The sequence below is a fragment of the Triticum aestivum genome, chromosome 6D (assembly GCF_018294505.1).
Source record: "Triticum aestivum cultivar Chinese Spring chromosome 6D, IWGSC CS RefSeq v2.1, whole genome shotgun sequence".
In the NCBI taxonomy this organism is placed as follows: domain Eukaryota; kingdom Viridiplantae; phylum Streptophyta; class Magnoliopsida; order Poales; family Poaceae; genus Triticum; species Triticum aestivum.
The window spans coordinates 53,030,017-53,051,727 of NC_057811.1; the positions used below are offsets into that span (position 1 = coordinate 53,030,017).

The following is a 21,711-nucleotide window of genomic DNA, read 5'->3' on the forward strand; positions in this document are numbered from 1 at the left end:
GCCGGAGAGGGAGGCATCGGGTGGCCGCGGTAGAGGGCCTCGTCCGGGGGGCGTGGAGAAGGATGCGCTGGGGTGGTTAGTGTTCAGGGTTGAGATCTGAGGACGGGGACAGGCAGGTCGGGGAGGAGGCGGAGAACGTGCGCCGTGTGGGTTCTTTGGCTTTTGTTGTTTCAATTTTTTTTCTCGCTGTCCACGAACGTGGTCTATTTGCTGCGGGTTTTTTGTTGCGGGATCATACGAGGGGAGGGGAGATCGAACGAGGTCGAACCATCACGACGTTCGATTTTCCTTTAATAGTAAAGAAGATCAATATTTTTTCATTGGTTGTGTATAATTTTAGTTCCGAGCATGTATATTTTCCTTGTATATGCATGTTTCCGAGTCGAGTCCAATGTATTACCATACCAAGTCTGAACCCGACATGATCCCGTATTCGAATCCACATCTACACACCACATCCATCCCGCATTTGAATCCAAAGAAATGTATAGAATAAAATGGTATAAGCATTATCTTTCTATATTTTGATCCAGTTTTACCCCATACTGAGGTGGAATAGCTTATGTGTATACTACGTGAATTGGATGTGAACGGCACATGTCAGCATTATCTTCCCCGTCCCTTGTTCTTCCGCCTCATACAACAGGAGAAACTTGCCTCTATCTAAGAGTCAACTATTCCCCACTGGCACAACAGTCAGTCATCCCATGATTATCGTGCTCCCACCCCTTGCGATTCCTGCTGCCGCACCATGTTAACCTACATGGCAATGCAGTGCTAACCTTTAAGGATGTTATCTTGGAGGGGAACTCATTGGCTGAAGAACTTCGGGCGCCTATCCTTTCTCCAAGATGGCCTCGATGTTTTGTGTGGGGTCTGATGTAGGTGCATATATGAGTCTAGATGGGAGGGTTCCGAAAAAAGAGTCTAGATGGGTGGGGTGAATAGACTATTATCAATTTTACTTAGCCGGTTTTATTTCTTTTTTCGATAAATGGCACTTTTATTGATTCATAATGTAGCATCAAGGGGATACAAACAAAATGAACACACTAGGCCTCTACACAGCTAGAATGCACAAAGCCAACACACGCACACAAAAGTTCACGCCTGCAATGAGCAAAGTCATATAGGACCGAAGCTATGCCTAGGTGGAGGGAAAAAATCAAAAGTGATCAAACCAACGATCAACAAAATACAACAGCAACCATCAGCACCAACTATCTCATGAGTACACAAGGACTATGATAAAGGTTTCTTTAATAGAAACGCCTCTAGAAAGGGAACGAACCATAAACGCTGCCGTCACCAGATCTAACAACAGAAGGTAGATCGTGGGTTTTCACCCTGAAGATCAAGTCCAAGCAAACTCCATGCAATGCCTTCAAGAAGGTAAACCACCATTGCCAGGTATATAACCAACTAGGTCAAACCTAGGGCTTTCACCATCGTGCTCAGGACTAGGTACTTGGGAAGCACCACCAAATCGTAGACATCATGTATTGTCACCTCCATTTCCATGATCTCACCAAAGGAGAAGGTCACCAAAGCCATTTTTATTTCTTAAGCCATGTTTCCCCTACATATGCCAGTGTAGGAAAGCAAGCGGGAAGCAAAGTTGCACAAAGTAAAGATATAGGGTAGAGGTCGCAAACATGCGCATTTATTTCAAAGTTCAGATTGTTGGCACAAAGTCCTCGGACCAATTATGCCTTGGCCACACAACCACAATGCTCTTGTACACCATGGTCTAGGCCCACCTATCATACCATGGCCGACCACCAAGGTCTACCAGGGACGGAGCTCCCATGTAGCCACTGGTGTCAATTGAGGTCAATTGACACCAGTGCCTTTTGGCCTTTCAGCTAATACGTATTAACAAAAATGCGTTTGACCTCAGCCCAAAAATTCCATTGACCCCAGCCCAGCAGCAGAGTAGCTAATCCCTAAAGCCTTAGCCCATAAGATCCATTAAGTTCTAAAAAAGCAACATCCTGCGGCAGCAAACAATGACACAAGGCCAGGCCCAATGCGTACGCACGTCTCTATGTATCAATTAATCGATCTGCTGTACGCCTCTACCTATACGCGAACAGACACACGTCCTCGTCTCTTCGCCTCCTCATCTCGATCCCTAATTCTGCAGCCGCCGCAGGGAATCGGCGACGAACGACGGCGAACTCGACGCCGTTTCATCAGGTGAATGTTGACATCGGCCGACCGTCCACCGGTGCATAATCTTTAATTTGCAAGTGTTGGCTCTTCCCATCCCAGGTAATTAATCTGCCCCCTCTCTCTCGATCTCTAGATTGTCTACAATTCTACATGTGCTTTGATTTCATGATGGCTATTGGCTAAGAAATTTCTTTTCTTTGATTTGCCCAGAACCAGGAGGATATGGATAAATTTTTTGTTGAAAGGGAAACGACCAGCACTAGATAGTAATGTGGCAGGGACTTCAAGGCTTGTTAGGCCAAGACAAGATCTTGCTTCAAATATTGGTACTACTCCTCCGCCTCTGGCAGAAATTAACTTAGATGCACTTCCTCATGATCCAGCTGATCGAAAAAGAATAGGGCAGTACACAAAGAATCCTAAGAAGCAAGATGAGATTAGAAGAATATATTTAAATAGAGGACCTTACAGACCACAAGAAGGCTTTAAATATCCTCAGAAAACCATCGCAGGAGCTGAACAGAGATATAATCCAAAATGGTTTAAAGACTACCATTGGCTAGAGTATAGTGATAAGGTGCATAAGGCATTTTGCGTGTGTTGCTATCTATTTAGAAATTGCATCGACGGCCAAGGTGGTAATGATGCATTTGTTGTTAAAGGCTTCTCTTGTTGGAATAAGAAACAAAGACTAGATACTCATGAGGGTGAAGTTAATAGCTTTCACAATGTAGCTGTTAAAAGTTGTGGTGCTAATTTTGCCAGTTGCCACAACATCAGTGGAGAGATGCTTTTCAGCAATGAATATCGTCAAGAGTGTTTTGCGGAACAAAATGGGTGATGATTTCATGAGTGATTGCCTGATTTGCTATGTGGAGAAAGACATATTTTCTACAATAACGAATGATGATGTGATTGATCTATTTAAGAAGATGAAAGATCGAGAAGGGAAGTTATAAAATGTGAGTCTCAGATCACTTTATTTTTTCCTTAACGATACTTATTTCTGCTTTAATTGTTTCGTACTATTGTTGTGAATATAATATGTTTTTTGCTCATCCTTTCCAGAAAGTTACAAGTGAAACGTTCCAAAGTCATCTTTTTGCCTATTATTTCTGGAATATGTAAAGAAGTGTTACTTTATGACTTCGTTCAGCCAATACTCGCTACTCGGTATGATTTTTTTATGTAATAATAATATCACCAGCTCGTTGCATATTGTTGCTCTTTATATCGCTCTCGGCCATTATCTATGTTGTTGCATCACTATAATTTCTGCTAGAGCCTTAGCGTGGGCAGCGGTTGACACCAGTGCCCATTTTTTCTAGCTTCGTCCCTGAGGTCTACTGAGGCACACACCCTCCAAAGGAAATAAGAAATTGGTTGATTGGCGAAGAATCCCTTCTTGTGCCCAATTGCAATCTCCACCATAGTAAAACTCTAATAGGATAGATCTTTACGCTCCGAGAAGTTGGAGTGTATAGTTCAAAAGATGAATGTGCGTATTTGAAAAATAATTTGAAATCTAACTTCAACCGCTTGGAGGTTCCAGCCGTAAGTTATTCGTAGGAATCAAACAAGGCCAGGAAGCGTATGTAGCATCCAAAATATCCGAACCACTCGCTCTGAGGACCCGGATAACACTAAGTGAAACTGAGACACTTCCTTTCAAATATACGAGTGGTATTTACTTTGACCCCAAAAATGATGGATGTCATCAGATTTGTCGAAAATTCGCATGGGCACGCAGGTGCTCGGGCACGGACGTACCAGGCTACTTGATTGCCTCACAATTCCTAAAATAGTTGAATCCCGCACAAGGGCACATTAAGTTTTAAGTTTCAGTCATTGAAACTTACGACTTTTTATTTGAAACTTGTGATTCTCTCTCTCACTCTTACCAAGTTTCATATATAAATCTTAAAGGCATTTTTTTGTCATTTATAAGCACAAAAATCATGATTATACCGGTTCCTCATAATAAATTGCATTTATTTTCTCAGTTTGTTAAAACGTATTCAAAATGGATCTTATTTAAAACCCCTCGTCATAAGAAACATGAGTATGAAAACATAACTTAATTTGGATTGTTCGTTCAAAGGATATAAAGGTTTGAGAACCAGAGGACAAAAATGAAAGGACGTGCTTGGGAATCGGTGCCCCTCCGCTTGCGTGCCACAAATCCGCTCGCTTACATTGTGTGATTCTCAGCATTTTACTCGCAACAGTTCAAATCGGCTCGGATCTCAGCCTATCCGCCGGTCACCGGTGCCGGCGCTGCCGCCGTGGCCGCCGGCCTCGATTTCTTCTTTCTCTGGACAACTTTCCACGCCCCGGCCTCGAAGAAATCAGACAAAGTGGGTTTAGGGAGACATACCTTTGGAAGAGGTCCTCGCCATGGCCGGATCGCTGTCGCCGATGTACGCCGGTGGACAACCCGGCGGACAACCTCAACGGCGTCGTCCTCAAGTCCCTGCCGGGCCGGATCATCTAGGGGGATCGCCAAGTCGACGAGCCTCGCCACATCCTTCTCAGAGTAGCCCACTCGAAACGCCTCGCAAATCGCATCGGATGGCGTCGACGAACTCGACGGTGACTCTTCGCTGCCGGAATCCCCGTCCTCGTCTTCCGCATCGCCGGCGTCGTCGCATAACGCCCAGAAGCGGTCTCCTACCCGCTGATCAACGTGGGAAAGGTCACCCCCCTCGTCGCCTGCAACAGTTCAGATCTGACTTACTACTATATCTTATCTTTGTTCGGGACATATAAATCAGTTTCGTATAGCTAGAATTTTCCACAACATTATTCGATACGGAAGTGTAACTGTGTAAGTATAGTATACTCCTATATATGATCAACTAAGTGTCATACATCAAGCATCCTCATCATCTACTCGGAGTATCCTTTTTACATAGAAATCATCACGCTATAATAGTATGCATCACAGTGATGCAGAGCTAGGGATTTCAACCTCCTTTCCTAAAAAAGAAGATAACTACGAAAAATGATCATATATATCTTCAAGGTCCTCTTGCCTAATCGGGTATGTGTACTGTTCAGGAGCACGTGTAGGAGTCTGTATAGGTCTAAACGTGATCGGTGTTGTACGGACTGGTCTAGACTACGCTACTAGTAGATTAGGTAGTTGGTTATTCGTAGTATACTAGTACTATCCAAGTTAGTCCGTATTGGTTTGTTATGATCGGGTCCTAGTCTGTTTTGATCGCAAAAAAAAGGGTCCTAGTCTGTTTTGGTTACGTACTTAGTTGTCCGGCTCGGCTCCTAACCAGGTGAGCCGGACATTTTTCGATGGAACTTGCATCATAATGACAAATTTTCAGTAAAATCCATGTATGATGCAATGGTTCATTGTGATGTTCCAGTTGATAACAGGAAATTGTGGAAGCTCAAAATCCCTCTAAGAGTGAAGATTTTCCTCTAGTTTCTTAACAGAGGAGTCATCCTAACTAGAGACAATCTGGCACGACGAAACTGGCATGGTTCCAAGACATGTGTCTTTTGCCAACATGATGAGTCTATAAACACTTATTTTTTGAGTGCAAGTTCGCTCGGGCAGTTTGGGCCATAGTTCAAGTAGCTTCGAATCTATACCCACCACGTAGTGCACGGAACATGTTCGGCAACTGGTTGCGGGGTATTGATAAACAATTTTCTGCACATATTCTTGTGGGAGCGGCGGCCTTATGCTGGGCACTGTGGCTTACCAGGAATGATGTGATTTTTAATAACAAATGTGTCTCATCTCCTATGCAGGTTATTCATGTGTGTACACGATGGCTCCGTACTTGGTCTATCCTGCAGAGGCTGGAGGACAGAGACCTTTTTATGATGACGTCTACACGGCTGGAGCATACGGCCAGGGAGGTTTTCTACCTCCATGGATGACGGTGTGACCTACGGATAGGATCTGCCACTCCTTAGGCTGGACATGTTTTTTTATTGGCATTGTATCAAATTATTTTTTGCTTTTAGGGTACTTTGGATTTTTTTGGCTGTGTGCATCTAGCTATGCAGAGGCCGGACTTTCTTTCGATGCGATTGTATCACCTCGATATATCTTTTCAATCAAATGTCCTTTATAAAAAAAAACAGGGTCCGTGCGTGTATATATATACCTGCACTATGGGGTGAAATTCTACCGTGAGTCTGAACTTGATAGAAACGAAAGAAATAGAGGGCCAAACTTTGTCGCGGGCGTCTACTATTCGAGCTTAATTTGTCCGGCATGGCTTTCGCTGGCGCATCTCTCGTCGCCGATGGCATGTTGTGCGCCTCCACCAAGTCGGCCGTCGACTCTGGCGCCGACAGCGGGTACCACCTGCTCATCGTTGAAGGCTACTCGCGCACCAAAGAGACGACTCCCAACGGCGAGTGGATCGAGTCTCGTCCATTCATTGTTGGCGGCCGTCGCTGGACCATCGACTACAGCCCTAATGGCGATAACTCGGAAGATGAAGAATTTATATCGGTTTTCCTTGTCCTTGACGACGATATCAATCACAGCGTGAAGGTTCAGTATGTCTTCAGTTTCATCGACCAGCCTGAGTTGCGGGTGTCAAAGCACATCCGCCAAAGCGAACCTGTCTTCTTCTCTGAACGCCATGATGTTCATGGCCATCATGGTCGGTTTAGATTCATGAAAAGGGAGGTTTTTGAAAGATCAAAGCATCTCAAGCACGACCGCTTCGTCCTCCGGTGTGACCTTGTTGTGCTCAAGTCGGATGGGAATACCAAGGAGCAGGGCGTCGGCACCAGCGCTCTTCCGTTCAATGAACTGTCACCACCGTCCGACTTGCAGAGCCATTTTGCCGATCTCCTCCTGAGCAAGGAGGGTGCTGACATTACGTTTGAGGTTGGCGGCGAGAAGTTCGCTGCGCACCGGTGCGTGCTTGCAGCCCGATCCTCCATCTTCAAGGCACAGCTCTATGGTGCCATGAATGAATCGAGTGTCGTCAAGATAACCGACATGAAAGCAAAAGTCTTCGGGAGCTTGCTGACTTTCATCTACACTGATGCAGTGCCTGAATTTGTTGACATGGAAGCATACGATGGCCATGAAATTATATATGCACCTCGGCTGCTGCAGTTCCTTGAAGCTGCGGAAAGATATGATCTCCAGAGGCTCAAATCGATCTGTGAAGAGAAGTTAGCCAGTTTCATATGCGCAGAAACTGTGGCAGACATCTTTGCCGTGGCTGAGCGGAGACGGTGCTTCGGGTTAAAGGAGGCCTGCTTGGAGTTCATCAAAGCCGACCCAAGTTTACACGCAACTTTCGCGGCTGGTGGCCTGGGGCAGATAACCGGGACCCGTAGTCCCTCCCTTCTCAAGCGGCTGCTCTCCAAGTTTGGTTTGCTGAAACTCTGAAGCTCTAAAAGCATTCTTTGTAATTCGTATATATATTTCTCTTCTAATTAGGTTAATATTCACTGATGTAAAAGATGGCCATGCATAGTATTGTGTTCTAAATTTGTCTACTCCTGCTACTGTTCTAAATTTGTCTGAATATTGAAATGCAGCAAGCTAATATATTTTCTATGTGCTTATCTTGCTTTCATTTGATCACGCATGGCTTCGGGTTGACATGTGAAGCTGAAATTTATTGTGTTGGGTGCATCCATGAATGACCTGCTACCGACCCGTCCAAATTCGCTAGCATATGCTCCCGTCTCCGATCCGACTCAGGCTGCATGAAGATACGAACATCCTGAACAAATCTTGTGGACTACCAAAGCACACCGTCCACACATTTTATTCCAGATGATTGTCGACATCCTATGTACATACACTGTTTTTGGTTTGGATTTTTTTTTCATGAAAATAGCCATGACTAAACTCAATTAGCTTCATTCTAGCAGTACATGACCATGCAATCCATGTACACTGTACATGGCACACATGCTCAATAACGTAACATCTGCGGACAGTTAGGTGGCTAATGCGGAGGAACCAATATACAGCTCGCATGCTGGTTTACATCAGTATATAATGGCTATTAATTTTACAAAGAGCATCATCAGTAATTCAGAATTGACGACAAAAATATATTCTTAACTACAGCCTAGCTCGCTGGCACTTATTTCCTGCCTTAAGCTACTTCTGAGACACTATGTGCGCCTTTAGGGCTTCTCCAACGATGACCCGCAGATTGCTTCGGCATCTGTTCATGGATAGAGACCAGTCCGTGGACACGTTTGCCGGAGGCGGCCATCCGACACTGCCCGCATACATTTCAAGAACTGATTGAACTAAACGGATGAAATTCATGCAAACACGGCGGATTCCATTCAAATTTGGTCATAATTTATATAAAAAGGTCGATATTTAGACTGTTTAACTTAAAAACTAGAGAAAACCTAAACCACATAATGGACGACCACCTTGTAGGCGTGGCCGCCCTGCCCTGCCACGTTACTGTCTGTGCCGTCATTGTCGTCGTTCCTCCAGTGGTGGAAACGATGCCGGAGGGCCGCGACTGCCTTGTCGCGGTTGCTTGTCCTTGACCCGCAAGGCCACTGCCAGGGCTCCGTCAGCAGTGGCCAAGGCGACCCTCCACAGCGCGCAATAGGATGTCGCGGTTGCGTTGCGGCGGGTGCGACGCCGGCTTGTCCTTGACCCGCCAGTGCTGTCACGCCATCTCGCACTTCACACAGTGTCGCGGCGGGGACGGCGGCTCCTCCTTTACGCGCACCGGCGATGGCGGCGACGGGCCCATTTGATAGAGTTTAATAATGATGTGATGCATTTGAATTGTTTATGTTTGTTTTGATATGTGATGACCTTTTCAATTGTTTGAGAAAACGCTTGAATGAATTGGCAATTTAATTGGAGAATTAAGTTTTAGTTGATCTGCTAGATGATTTTTTTTAACATAGGCTTTTTAGGGATAACGGATACATCTTGAAATTAAAGGATAGGAGTCTGCTATAGCTGCTCTAAGAAACGGTGATGAGTCTCTTGTGATGTACTCCCTTCGTCCCATAATGTAAGACGTTTTTAAAAGTTAAACATAGCTTTCAGAAATGTCTTACATTATGAAGTAGTTTCCTGAAGTTAGAACAAGAGTTATCCGCATCTAACAGTGGCTAACTAATGATGATGAGAGTCAAAAGTAGTGCGAAGAAACGAATGAACCAAAGAACAAATATTCATGGGATGATGATAATTTTCATCCTTGCCTTTGTTTTCGAAATGTATCTAGCCTTTCCTTTTATCGCCTTCAAAGTACAAATATAAATCCCTCATTTAAATACATCCTTAATTTATTAACCATTAAGTGTATACTTATAACTTACAATTAAATCCAACAAATATAAGATAATAATGGCAACTTTCCATATTTTGTGTAGGTTATATACAAATGTACAGAACATTTTGACAAATATAAATTTCTCCTTTAAATAGATCCTTCATTTATTTAACTTTGAATGGAAAATATAATAAGTATAGTTGTGTCCATCCTTTTTTTTTGAAATTTGACAAATGACATGCTTATAAACGGTAATGAGTGTTACATCCTTAATTAATTGGACCATGATAGCCAACGAACATTCCCTGGGGGCATGGCATTTGTGAACATTTTTATGGCAACTTCTTCAAACACACATGACAATTTCTTCAAAAACACATGACAAATTTTGCAACCAAAGGGATTTTGATATGAAATTTGTCATATTCGCGCGAAGGAATTGCCATGTTCCCGTAAAACATAAATGCCGTGAAAAACGTTCACAAATGCCACCCCAAAGAACATTCGCTGAATAGCTTTACCGAAATTAACTAAAATATTAAAAACATTGCACAACCACTACTGACGGACTGCATCCAGGCATCCGGCCGCCACAAACCCTAATCGTCCCGTACGTCCAAGGAGACGGGTAAGACCGCGACGGCGACTGGGCAAGGGTGAGCACGCCCTTCTGCCTTGATCGCGCAGCCGGACACCAGTGATTCAGATCCAGATCAGCGCCTATCCGTGTTCATCTTCCACGCCTAAGACGCCCGGCGCCGCCGGAGGAACTACTCAAAGAAAAGAGGGCCAGAGATGACACTGGATCAAGCTGCGGTGGCGCTACTGGACACTCCCACAGGTTTTGCTTTATTCATTGTTAATGGTAGGATATGTTCCGGGCCACAGAAGCTGTGGACGTGGTTTATCATGGATAACGTTGCCACGGAAATTATCTTATTCCTCGAGTACATCAAGGTTGATGACAAGCCTGCTGTGATGGGTATCAATGGTCTTGGGGAGAGGCTCGCTTATTCAATTAGGAGGCACTGCAAACACATACCATAGCTGGCACTAGTAGAAAAAGGGTCAAATGTGAAGCACATTAGTGCCGATTTGATTTTGAGCCGGCACTAATATGTCCATTAGTGCCGGTTCCAACGACTAGGCGGGAGGAGCTCTTTAGTACCGGTTCGTGGTGAACCTTTAGCAACGGTTCGTGCCACGAACCGGTACTAATGAGGCTGTGGCCCCCACGAGCACCTTTAGTACCGGTTCGTGGCACGAACCGGTACTAGAGTTTCTTACTAAGCTATTTTTAGTCCTACCTGGTGAAGAGAGAGGCACTAGGAGCGGTTTATAAGCCGTGAGTGCAGAGATGATGAAGAAGAGGCGCAATGCTCACCTTCACGTTGCTTAGCTTCAAGCCTTGAGGACTATGGTAGACTGCATGGAGCTATGTGCAGTGCAGTCTACACTATTCCGAAAGGATTGAAGCTAATTAACGAGCATTGCGCCTCTTTTTTATTTTTAATAACTTATTACAACTCCGGACTTCTTGTGTTACGGCAAAAACTGGATGCACTTCGTGTACAAACTGGACAATACGGCAAAAACTGGACGCACTTCGTGTAAAAACTGGACAATCTCTTTCGAAGTATCAGGGCCGGTTTCGGACGAACCTTTAGTACCGGTTCATGCCACGAACCGGTACTAAAGAGAATGGGGCCCGGCCAGCACCTTTAGTACCGGTTCGTGGCACGAACCGGTAGTAAAGAGGTTGTGGCAGGCTGTTTTTAGTCCCACCTCGCTCCCCTAGCAAGATTTTTACCACCTTAAATATGTTACTTCTCAAACTATCACAAGCACTTGGTCTTCATTGAACTCTATGTGTAGAATTTGTGGTCGCAATATGAGTCTTCACCGATTTCTAAACCGTTGAGGACTCATATTGACAATTCAGATTGTACACAAAAAGATCATTGATAATCAATGTATTTTTTATGATAATCATCTCGTGTACAAACTGGACGCACCTCTTGTACAAACTGGACAATCTCTTTCGGAGTATCAATGTTTCTGACGAGAACTCATCTGTTACACGGGCACTTCAATGTTTTTTAAACTTATTTGAACTCCAGCCTATTTTTGTGTTCAGTATGCATCATTCAAAGCGACGTCATCAATTTCCAATACGTTCTGACATCATTTGCTGTTTTTCAGTCATTTACCGATTTGTTTAGAGAGCTAAATGACGGTGAAATTGAAAATCACTACAAAATGAACTCTGAAAATGTTGGAACTTGGCATGGTATCATCATTTCACCCACATAGCATGTGCAAAAGAGTAGAGAGGGTCACGGCGAAAACTGGACGCACCTCGTGTACAAACTGGACAATCTCTTTCGGAGTATCAGGGTTTCGGACGAGAACTCATCTGTTACACGGGCACTTCAATGTTTTTTAAACTTATTTGAACTCCAGCCTATTTTTGCGTTCAGTATGCATCATTCAAAGCGACATCATCAATTTCCAACACGTTCTGACATCATTTGCTGTTTTTCAGTCATTTACCGATTTGTTTAGAGAGCTAAATGACGGTGAAATTGAAAATCACTACAAAATGAACTCTGAAAATGTTGGAACTTGGCATGGTATCATCATTTCACCCGCATAGCATGTGCAAAAGAGTAGAGAGGGTCACGGCGAAAACTGGACGCACCTCGTGTACAAACTGGACAATCTCTTTCGGAGTATCAGGGTTTCGGACGAGAACTCATCTGTTACACGGGCACTTCAATGTTTTTAAACTTATTTGAACTCCAGCCTATTTTTGCGTTCAGTATGCATCATTCAAAGCGACGTCATCAATTTCCAATACGTTCTGACATCATTTGCTGTTTTTCAGTCATTTACCGATTTGTTTAGAGAGCTAAATGACGGTGAAATTGAAAATCACTACAAAATGAACTCTGAAAATGTTGGAACTTGGCATGGTAGCATCATTTCACCCGCATAGCATGTGCAAAAGAGTAAAGAGGGTCACGGCGAAAACTGGACGCACCTTGTGTACAAACTGGACAATCTCTTTCGGAGTATCAGGGTTTCGGACGAGAACTCATCTGTTACACGGGCACTTCAATGTTTTTTAAACTTATTTGAACTCCAGCCTATTTTTGCGTTCAGTATGCATCATTCAAAGCGACATCATCAATTTCCAACACGTTCTGACATCATTTGCTGTTTTTCAGTCATTTACTGATTTGTTTAGAGAGCTAAATGACGGTGAAATTGAAAATCACTAAAAAATGAACTCTGAAAATGTTGGAACTTTGTATGATATCATCATTTCACCCGCATAGCATGTACAAAAGAGTAGAGAGGGTCACGGCGAAAACTGGACGCACCTCGTGTACAAACTGGACAATCTCTTTCGGAGTATCAGAGTTTCGGATGAGAACTCATCTGTTACACGGGCACTTCAATGTTTTTTAAACTTATTTGAACTCCAGCCTATTGTTGCGTTCAGTATGCATCATAATAAAACAGAAAAGAAATAAAACAGAAAAGACAAAAACTATATAAAAAATTACTCAAAAATAAATAGCAGAAAATAAATAATGCAGAAAAGAAAAAACTATATAATTTTTTTTATATTCACAAAGAAACTAAATACAGCAAAAAAAACTACTCAGAAATAAATAGAAGAAAATTATATAAAAAATTGTTGGGGCGCTGCCCAGTGGGCCTGCCAGACCTAGGGTTTGCAAATACAGGCCCAGAAAGGCCCGCAGGCTCACAGGGCAGCACGCCGAAGTTAGGCCCAGAAGCCTGCTATAGAGAGGAGTTCGAGACAGCAGCCGCGCCGGGGCTTTTAAACTGGTGCGGGCGTCCCTCGGCTAGCGAGGTGGGATTAAACTTGCCCGCACCGCTCCTGCGCCAGCGCACCCCTTTAGTACCGGGTCGTGGCTCCAACTGGTACTAAAGGGCGGGCCTTTAGTACCGGTTGGAGCCACGAACCGGTACTAAAGGGGCAGTTTCCCGCCCCTTGGCCTGGCGAAAATTGGCCTTTAGTGCCGGTTGGTGACTCCAACCGGTACTTAAGGCCCCTCCTATATATATGGCACTTACGAAAAATTCAGTTTCATCGACCACCACTTCTTCTCCAACTACTTCGCGCGACATCGCTGCCGCGCCGTCGCCCATCGCGAGCCGCCCTCGCAGGCCCCGCCGCCCTCGCAGGCCCCGCCGCCCTCGTCGCCGTCACCGCCGTCGCCGCCGCCGCCCGTCGCCGCCGCCCCGTACTACGTCGCCATCTCGATCGTGCCGTCGCCCCCGGCCCGCCGCTCGTCGTCGCGCCGTCCCCGTCGCATCGCCGTCTCGCGCCGACGCCCGTATGCCGCCGTCCCCCGCTCGTACACACACACACACACATATTGTTTTTACTTATTTTCTGTTTTCTGTTGTTTAGATTAATGTTAGATAAATTACGTAGATAAGAATGTTAGAATGTTAATGTTACATGAATTATATGGAAAAGATGTTAAATATTAATGTCAATTTTAGATGAATTAGCTAGATATTAATTAGGTATATATATGAGATTTGAACTAGTTGAATTAATATAACTAGTTTATTTTTAGTATGAAAATTAATAGAGCAAGTTTTTTTTTAGTAAGAAAATTTAGGTATATGAGATTATTTGAACTAGTTGAATTAATATAACTAGTTTATTTTTAGTAAATGCTTAGTTGAACTAGTTGAATTAGTAGAGCTAGTTTATTTTTAGTAAGAAAATTTAGGTATATGAGATTTGATGATCTAATTAAAATATTACTATATATATAGCTACTTTATATATTTTAGTAAGAAAATTAATAGAACTAGTTTATTTTTAGTAAATTCTTAGTTGAATTAGTTGAATTAATAGAACTAGTTTATTTTTAGTAAGAAAATTTAGATATCTAAGATTTGATGATCTAATTAAAATATTACTATATAGAACTAGCTATTTTATTTTAGTAAGAAAATTAATAGAACAAGTTTAATTTTATTAAATGCTTAGTTGAATTAGTTGAATTAAAAGAACTAGTTGAACTAATAGAAGTAGTTGAATTAATAGAACTAGTAAGTGTTTAATGTTTCACCTATATGAACATAGGAAATGTCGTCTGACGACGAAAAAGATTTCATTAAGTGTGAATACTGTGAAGACCAGCGCGGCCTGTGCGACAGAAATTTCCTTGTTGATGATTGGCGCTTCAGCATCAAGCTGGATGAGACCTTTGAAGTGCATACAGTAAGTCACAACGACAAGTCTTTTTTCGTAATTAAGCATGACTTATATATGCTTCATTTGCTTCAACTTATAATTTTAAATTTTCACTATTCTATTAGCGCATCCCCTGCCATGCAAGAATTTTTGTCTTGGATAAGATAGGATTCAGTGCTATGAAAACTATGGAGGTAAAGAGAGTTTATCTGAAGACCGAGCATGGTTATACTTTCAACGTCAAATTATACAATGCAGACACGTACACCTCTTTTGAATGCAAAACTTGACAAGCACTATGCAAGGCTTATGCATTTGAGCCTGATATGGTTATCACCTTTGATATTCGTCCGGAAGATGATATTGAAGGTAATAGAGACATCTGGGTCGATGTACAGACGCCTCCAGTTCTACCATTTTGTGAGTTTCTCAACCATATTTATGTATTTGATATTGTTTATTCAAAAATAATTGATAACTAATTTCTATTGACAACTTATTTCCATTCAAGCAAACATGTCCGGCGCTTGGTAGACATGACCTACTACTGTCCCGGAGCTGAACTAAACTGCGAGGAGATAAGTCATTATGTTTCATGGCTTGAGGATCTTCATACTGTTAAGACAAATTTTCTTCCTGCACTTAGAAATGTTAGTACTCAAAACGTGCGACCAATAGTGATCGTATTGAACTACGGTCACATCTATTTACGAAAGATGGTAAGATTTTTACTATTTGTCCTCAGTGCATCTTTTGCATACATTATTTTTTTGCTAAACTTTCATTGCTAAGTATATTAATTACTATACGATGTTCTTCAACAGGGACTCCCGATGACAGTTGTGCCTCAGTGGATCGAGACTAAAGGTCACATGTCAATGGTTAGCTTACGGCCAAGATATCGTACATTGCACATGAGTGCATTCAGGATTTCTAACAGCGACGAATGCTTAATAGTGAAAGATTGGAGCAAAATTGTTAACGATCCCAGCAGAGAAGTACTAGGGGGCAGCAATGAGAAGCGCAGCCCATGATTAGGAGACAGGTTCATCTGCATGCTCCAGTATGATGAATCCGGAGAGCTATACATGTTCTATGCTATTTTACCTGAGAGAGAGCAGCAGGAGTGATTTAGCTAGTTCATGCTCTTAGTACTTTTATCCTCTCATGTTCGTGTTCTTCGTCCTGAACTTAATTTCAAAGGGTGATTTGCTTTTGTGGTGTTATGAATGCTTATAATATGACGACCATGTTGAACTCGATGATATCTTTGCTTCTGGTACAAGTGAATGTTTTTTCTTTAAGCTAGTGTTGGTGCTGATTAGATAGCGGTATTGACGACTACGATGATTTTTAGCTAGCTAATTTACTGTTGTTGATGATATGATGCAAGAGTTTTTATATTAATATGATGATGATGATGAGTTATTATATCATTTATAAAAGAAACCGCAGATTAGTTTCAGCTGGATGGATCCTAGCTAAGTGATCAAGTATATGCCATATCCATATTATATTTGATCACTTAATTATAGGTGATCAAGTATAATATGGATATGTCATATACTTGATCACTTAGCTAGGATCCACATGCATCCAGTCGAAACTAATCTGCGGTACCTTCACCTAATGATTTAACAACTAAAATAATCACTAAATTAAATTGAAAACACAAATTTCAAGGAAAAATAAAAAATAATACCAAAACACCCCCAAACATTTAGTACCGGTTGGTGTTACCAACCGGTACTAATGTCCTGCACGCACCCGGGCCTGGCTCGTACGTGGCACTTTAGCGCCGGTTCGTGATGAACCGGTACTAAGGGGGGGACCTTTAGTCTTCACTCTTTAGTGCCGGTTGCAGAACCGGCACTAAAGGCCCTTACGAACCGGCGCTAAAGCCCGGTTCTGCACTAGTGTGGTTGTTGAGGATGAAAATATCAGGGGCGCCATCATCAAGTCCAATCTGGGAGTCGATTGCTACGACGAAAAGGACGTTATCCACGAACTGATGTGGGGGTTGAGGAATATGATGCCGTATTTTGTGCGCAAAGAAAAAAACAACAGCACTTGCGAGTACCTTCTCCCGTTATGCCAAGGGTTTAAAGACCGCATGAAGAGATTTGGAATCAACATCTCTGCAGAAGCAATTGATAAAAACTTTATAGCCTATGTTGGTTCATTGGACCGATGCGATGCGATATTAATGCATGCTACCAACACGGTGCGTGAGGTATGCGACAAACTGGTTCCTGACATCGGTCGAATTATCGAGGATGACAAGCTCTATGCAGAAGTTATGGCGAAGATTCTGACCCCTATCGCGGTGAAAGAATGGCATCCCTCCATCAAGCGGTTGCCAGTTGATGTGGTGTAGAAGATAGAGGCTGCAGATGCTGCAGCAGATGATGCACGAGAAAAAGTTGATTATGACATGTTTTGTCTAATAAATGAGTGCCTTCGTATTCTTAACCTTTACCCTGGATGGATAGATGAATTGCTTCAGAAAATCAAGCGTTTGGTTGATAATTCTTCTGGGCGGCAAAAAAGGAGCCGCACAGTGGTAGCTGGACAGGCAAGCTCAGGTGCTAATGGTGTGTGTGCTAAGAAATTGAGGACCGTTAAGGGGAAGCTTGGTGGTGAAGCCCATGGCAATCTCCTCCTGGGCAAGGAGGGTGCTGATATTACGTTTGAGGTTGGCGGCGACAAGTTTGTTGCGCACCGGTCCGTGCTTGCAGCCCGATCCACCGTCTTCAAGGCACAGCTCGTTGGCGCCATGAATGAGGGCGCTACGACGCCAACTGTCATCAAGATAGATGACATGAAAGCGAACGTCTTCAGGGCTTGCTAACTTTCATCTACACTGAAGAAATGCCCAAATTTGAGATTGCCGATAAGACAAATGATACAAAAGAGGATGAAACGGAAGAAGACTGGCTACTGCAGCTCCTTGAAGCTGCAGAAAGATATGATCTCCAATGGTTGAAGTCGATCTGCGAAGAGAAGTTGGGTGATATGATCCGCGCAGACACGGTGGTAGACATTATTGTCGTGGCTGAGCGGAGAAGCTGCCCCTGGTTGAAGGCAGCCTGCTGGGACTTCATCGAAACTCACACAAGTTTGCACACAGTTTTCACGGCTGGTGGATTGGAGAAAATAATCAGGACCTGCAGCCCCTCTGTTCTCAAGGAGCTTATCTCCAAGTTCCAAACCTATATAAGAGGGTGATAATATTGTATCCACCGTCGTCTAATAGCTATTTGAAAGCCATCGGTGGTGGTTATGTGATACTCAATGTGATGTATTCACTGGTAGAGAATAGGCCTTTAGTCCCGGTTCGCAAAGGCCATTAATCCCGGCTGTGCAACCGGGACTAAATATGCACGACTAAAGCCCCCCCCCTTTAGTCGCACCTCTTACGAACCGCGACTAAAGGCCCGTCCACGTGGGCGCCAGGAGTCCGTCGGGGCGGAGGACCTTTAGTCCCGGTTCTCGTGGCTAACCGGGACTAAAGGCCTCCTCCGCAGGTTTAGGGTTTTAGCCCCCCTAAACCTGGTTTCTTTTTAATTTGTAGTGTTTTATTTCTTTTATATTTTATTTTGTGTTTTATTTCAATTTTGATGAAGTTTCAGTACACATATTCTACGCTACTATATACATGCATATGAAATTTCAAACAAGAAGAATTCAAGAGGAATATATAATATATATTCAATCTCGGGTGACCATATACAACTTCGAACAAGTTTCCATACACAATTAGGATGGATGACCATATACAACTTCGAACAAGTTTCAATCTCGGGTATGCATATAAATTTCTTCGTCCTCGGTATAGTGTTCTCCTTTAGGATTGATGACTTCCCTCATGAAAAATCCTGCTAATTCATCTTGAATTGGTCGGAAGCGAGCTTCTGGACTAAGCCTCCTCCGCTAGTTATCCGTCGCCTTCCGCACGCTATCCGATGCCTTCCGCTCAGAGGTGTGTCTCCGGATGTTCTCACAAACATAGTATCCACATAGATTGGTCCCCGGTGGCTGCTTATCCACATTAACTAACCTTCTAAAATCTAGCTCATGTTTGAATTCACCGACAATTTCTTCTGAGAACCGTCTCCAAACCCTACAGGGCAAAGAAAATTAAATGAACAAGGGAGTTATTAGTTACTTGATATTAGGAAATGAACGAAAGAGACCGATCGATATAGAGCTCAAATGATTGTAAATAATTACTTTTGCAGCATTTTTCTCATGTCGGCCCAACGCTTTGGATCCGAATCCATAGAGTCCATGATTAGAACTCTGGAGGTGTGAAGTTCAATATTTAGCAGAATCCAGTGGAACCTGCGGACACGTTACATGCACAGTCATGCATAACTCATCGATTAGACATACCATGCATGGAGTAAACATAAGAGAATGGGCCCAAGAGAGAAACACTCACCCAAAATGGTAAGGAAATAGAATATGACTTTTGAGTTGATGCTTTCTAAGAAACTTGTACATGTCTTTCTCCACGTCTTCGGGGTGATTTTGTAACACATGTCCATTAACGATATGTGGGTCAATGAACCCAACATCATGGATGTTTCTTATTTTGCATTCCCAAATCTTCAATCTGCATAATAGCGTACGCAACAATATAGTTAGGACAATATATATAGTGCAGGCAATGAAGAACGAGATGAGGTAGAAATAAATCACTTACAGAACGTAGCAACTCAGCATAGATTTGTCGAGCTCGCGCAGATTGAACAGCTAGAACAATTCACTCATATGAACTTGTACAGAGTACCGTTTGGTGTGATGCTCCTCTGTAACATCCGCATAAACATATTCTTTGTCGGCCCATGTTATGAATTGCTTGTACCAACGTAGCAGATTTCGCATTTGTGGTGGTAGACTCTTTTGCCGCGCAGGCTCGACGAGAGGCCCATTCCGCACATATTGTAATGCTATCTCACATACTGGCGCATCCTCAAGGCCTAAGAAGGCACGAAGAGTCAAACCCATCTCGGACGCTTGTTTCATGGCACTCGCTACAGTCAATCCAAGTGCTGCCGCAGCTGCTATGATCTCGGGGTCCTCTTCCGGACCGGCTTTCACTATGAGCGGGGGGATCGATTGTTTATTCTGCATCCCGAGCTGGTCAACTTGTTTCCCGCTTTTTTTACTTTCTTCTTTCTCCTCCTTCAATTTTGCTTGCCTACGAAGTTCATGTCCATAGTCGTCAGGCATATTCAGCTCGGCTTGGGACGGTGTCGTCAAAAAATCCTTAGCCCACTTCTTTTGCTTCTCACTGAATACTTGCTTGGGCTCAGGCTCTTTTTTCGCCTTCGTATCCGCCTTCCATTTCTCATAATGAGCAGACGCGGCCAATTTGGTTTCAGCTTCACTAAGTTCCCAAGGCCTTGGGAGGAGAGGCTTCAGTGATGGCTCCGGTACCCTTGTGGTCTTAGGTACATAAGGGTCCGGGTTAATAGTCCAGGAGCGGGTTTCCTTGCTGTCCGCCCGCTTCTGCTTCTTCGCCGGAGGTGGATTGGGGGCGTCGTACCCGCCGGAGGAGGATTGGGGGGCGGCGGCTGCTTACCCGCCGGAGGTTGTGGATCGGGGGACGGCGTCGAATGGCGTGAAGGAGGTGTAGGTGAACCACCACGACCACCACCACCACCATCGGAGGGGGGTGGACTTGTTAGCCTTGGCGCCTCGCCTGAAAACACTATGTACTTCTTTTTCCATAGAATGATCTGGCGCTTGACATCTCCAAGTCTTCTCTCCCCTTCGGGTGTAGCTTTGTCAATCTCCAGGTCCTCAAACTCTTGGACTATGTCTTCCACCGTGACACGAGCATAGCCATATGCAATGGGGTTGTTGTGGTGGAGTGCTCCAGGTGTACAGGGTAAAGCACTGCCGGTAGCTACCTTCGTGGAAACGTTCCCCACGGGATAATGCAGATCACATTCTTTCATCTCCTTTACATCATCCACGGGGTAGTGAGGCTCCGGTGCACGAATCTCGATCATCGGTGCATTAGCACTAGGCGGGGCATCCGTGGAAGCCACGCTGCTTCTCCGCTGCTGGCTTCCGCGATCCGCTTCATGATCTTCATGCAGCCCTGCAGCCGATTTTTCTTTTACTAGTTCATGCACGGTCTGCTTCAACTCATGGAGTTCCGATGCAAACTTCGCCAAAAGATCTGCATCCCGGTCCGTCTTTCTCTTACGGCTTCTGTAACAGTACGGGTCATTGTCCTGGGAAAACCCTACTTTCCACGGAATTCTGCCTTTGCCTCATACACGTCCTCCGTGTTCATCATTCCCGAGGGCTGTTGTCAGTGCGTCTTTCTCTCTGTTGAACTTGATCAAGCCCTCTTGAGCTTGGGTCCTTGCGTCAATAAGGGCTTGGGTGGGAGCAAACTTTTTCTTCCGGTGAACACACACCCCTGTCTCCGGGTCTAGCGATCCCCCATGCCCGTACCACCAGCTTTTGGCCCTTGGGTCCCATCCCTCTGTACCTAGAGGGATTCCTCGCACCCTCAGGTCCTCCTCCATCTTCTGCCACTTAGGCTCCGAAAGGCGGTATCCTCCTGGCCCCATAATATGATGGAACTTTTTCTTACTCGCATTATCCTTATTTTTTCGATATTTCCTTGAAATGCTCCGATTTCTTTTGCCTCACAAATTCTGGCCAATCATCTTTCAGTTTCTCATGTTGTCCATTGAAATCCGGAGTCTTGCCCTTGTTGACATAGTCACGGGTTAAATTTTTCTTGAAGTTCCGGAATGCTTCGCCCATCTTCTGAAGAGCGAACTCTTTAACTAGCCTCCTCCTCTCACGTCCACCCGGAACCTCGTTACCGAATTCATCGACTTTGTTGTATTCCGGAGGTAGAATGAAATGTTCCATAAGCTTTCTTCAGCAATCCTTTTTTCGTTCTCTTGTCGACAAAACTGAAACCAAGACGTGCCTTCTTTGGCTCCTTCCATTCCTGGACGGTGATCGGGACGTTGTCTCTAA

General features: G+C 43.9%; 1 protein-coding gene, 1 long non-coding RNA gene and 1 pseudogene across 3 annotated transcripts; all 3 read left to right on the forward strand.

Moving 5' to 3' along the window:
• The first annotated feature begins 2,082 nt into the window (after positions 1-2,082).
• LOC123141047 (uncharacterized) lies at positions 2,083-6,224 on the forward strand. Of its 2 annotated transcripts, XR_006470137.1 has the most exons (5): positions 2,083-2,274; positions 2,386-2,501; positions 2,941-3,137; positions 3,244-3,348; positions 5,950-6,224. It is a non-coding gene; the product is annotated as an uncharacterized lncRNA (long non-coding RNA). The 2 variants fall into 2 exon arrangements; XR_006470136.1 differs by having other exon boundaries at positions 2,386-3,137.
• Positions 6,225-6,350: 126 nt separating this feature from the next.
• On the forward strand, positions 6,351-7,671 carry LOC123141048 (BTB/POZ and MATH domain-containing protein 2-like). The gene has a single exon (XM_044560291.1). It carries the CDS (start codon positions 6,422-6,424, stop codon positions 7,559-7,561), a length of 1,140 nt encoding a protein of 379 aa, XP_044416226.1. The 5' UTR covers positions 6,351-6,421; the 3' UTR covers positions 7,562-7,671.
• A 9,136-nt stretch (positions 7,672-16,807) lies between these two features.
• On the forward strand, positions 16,808-17,922 carry LOC123142423 (BTB/POZ and MATH domain-containing protein 2-like; annotated as a pseudogene).
• The last annotated feature ends 3,789 nt before the right edge of the window (positions 17,923-21,711 follow it).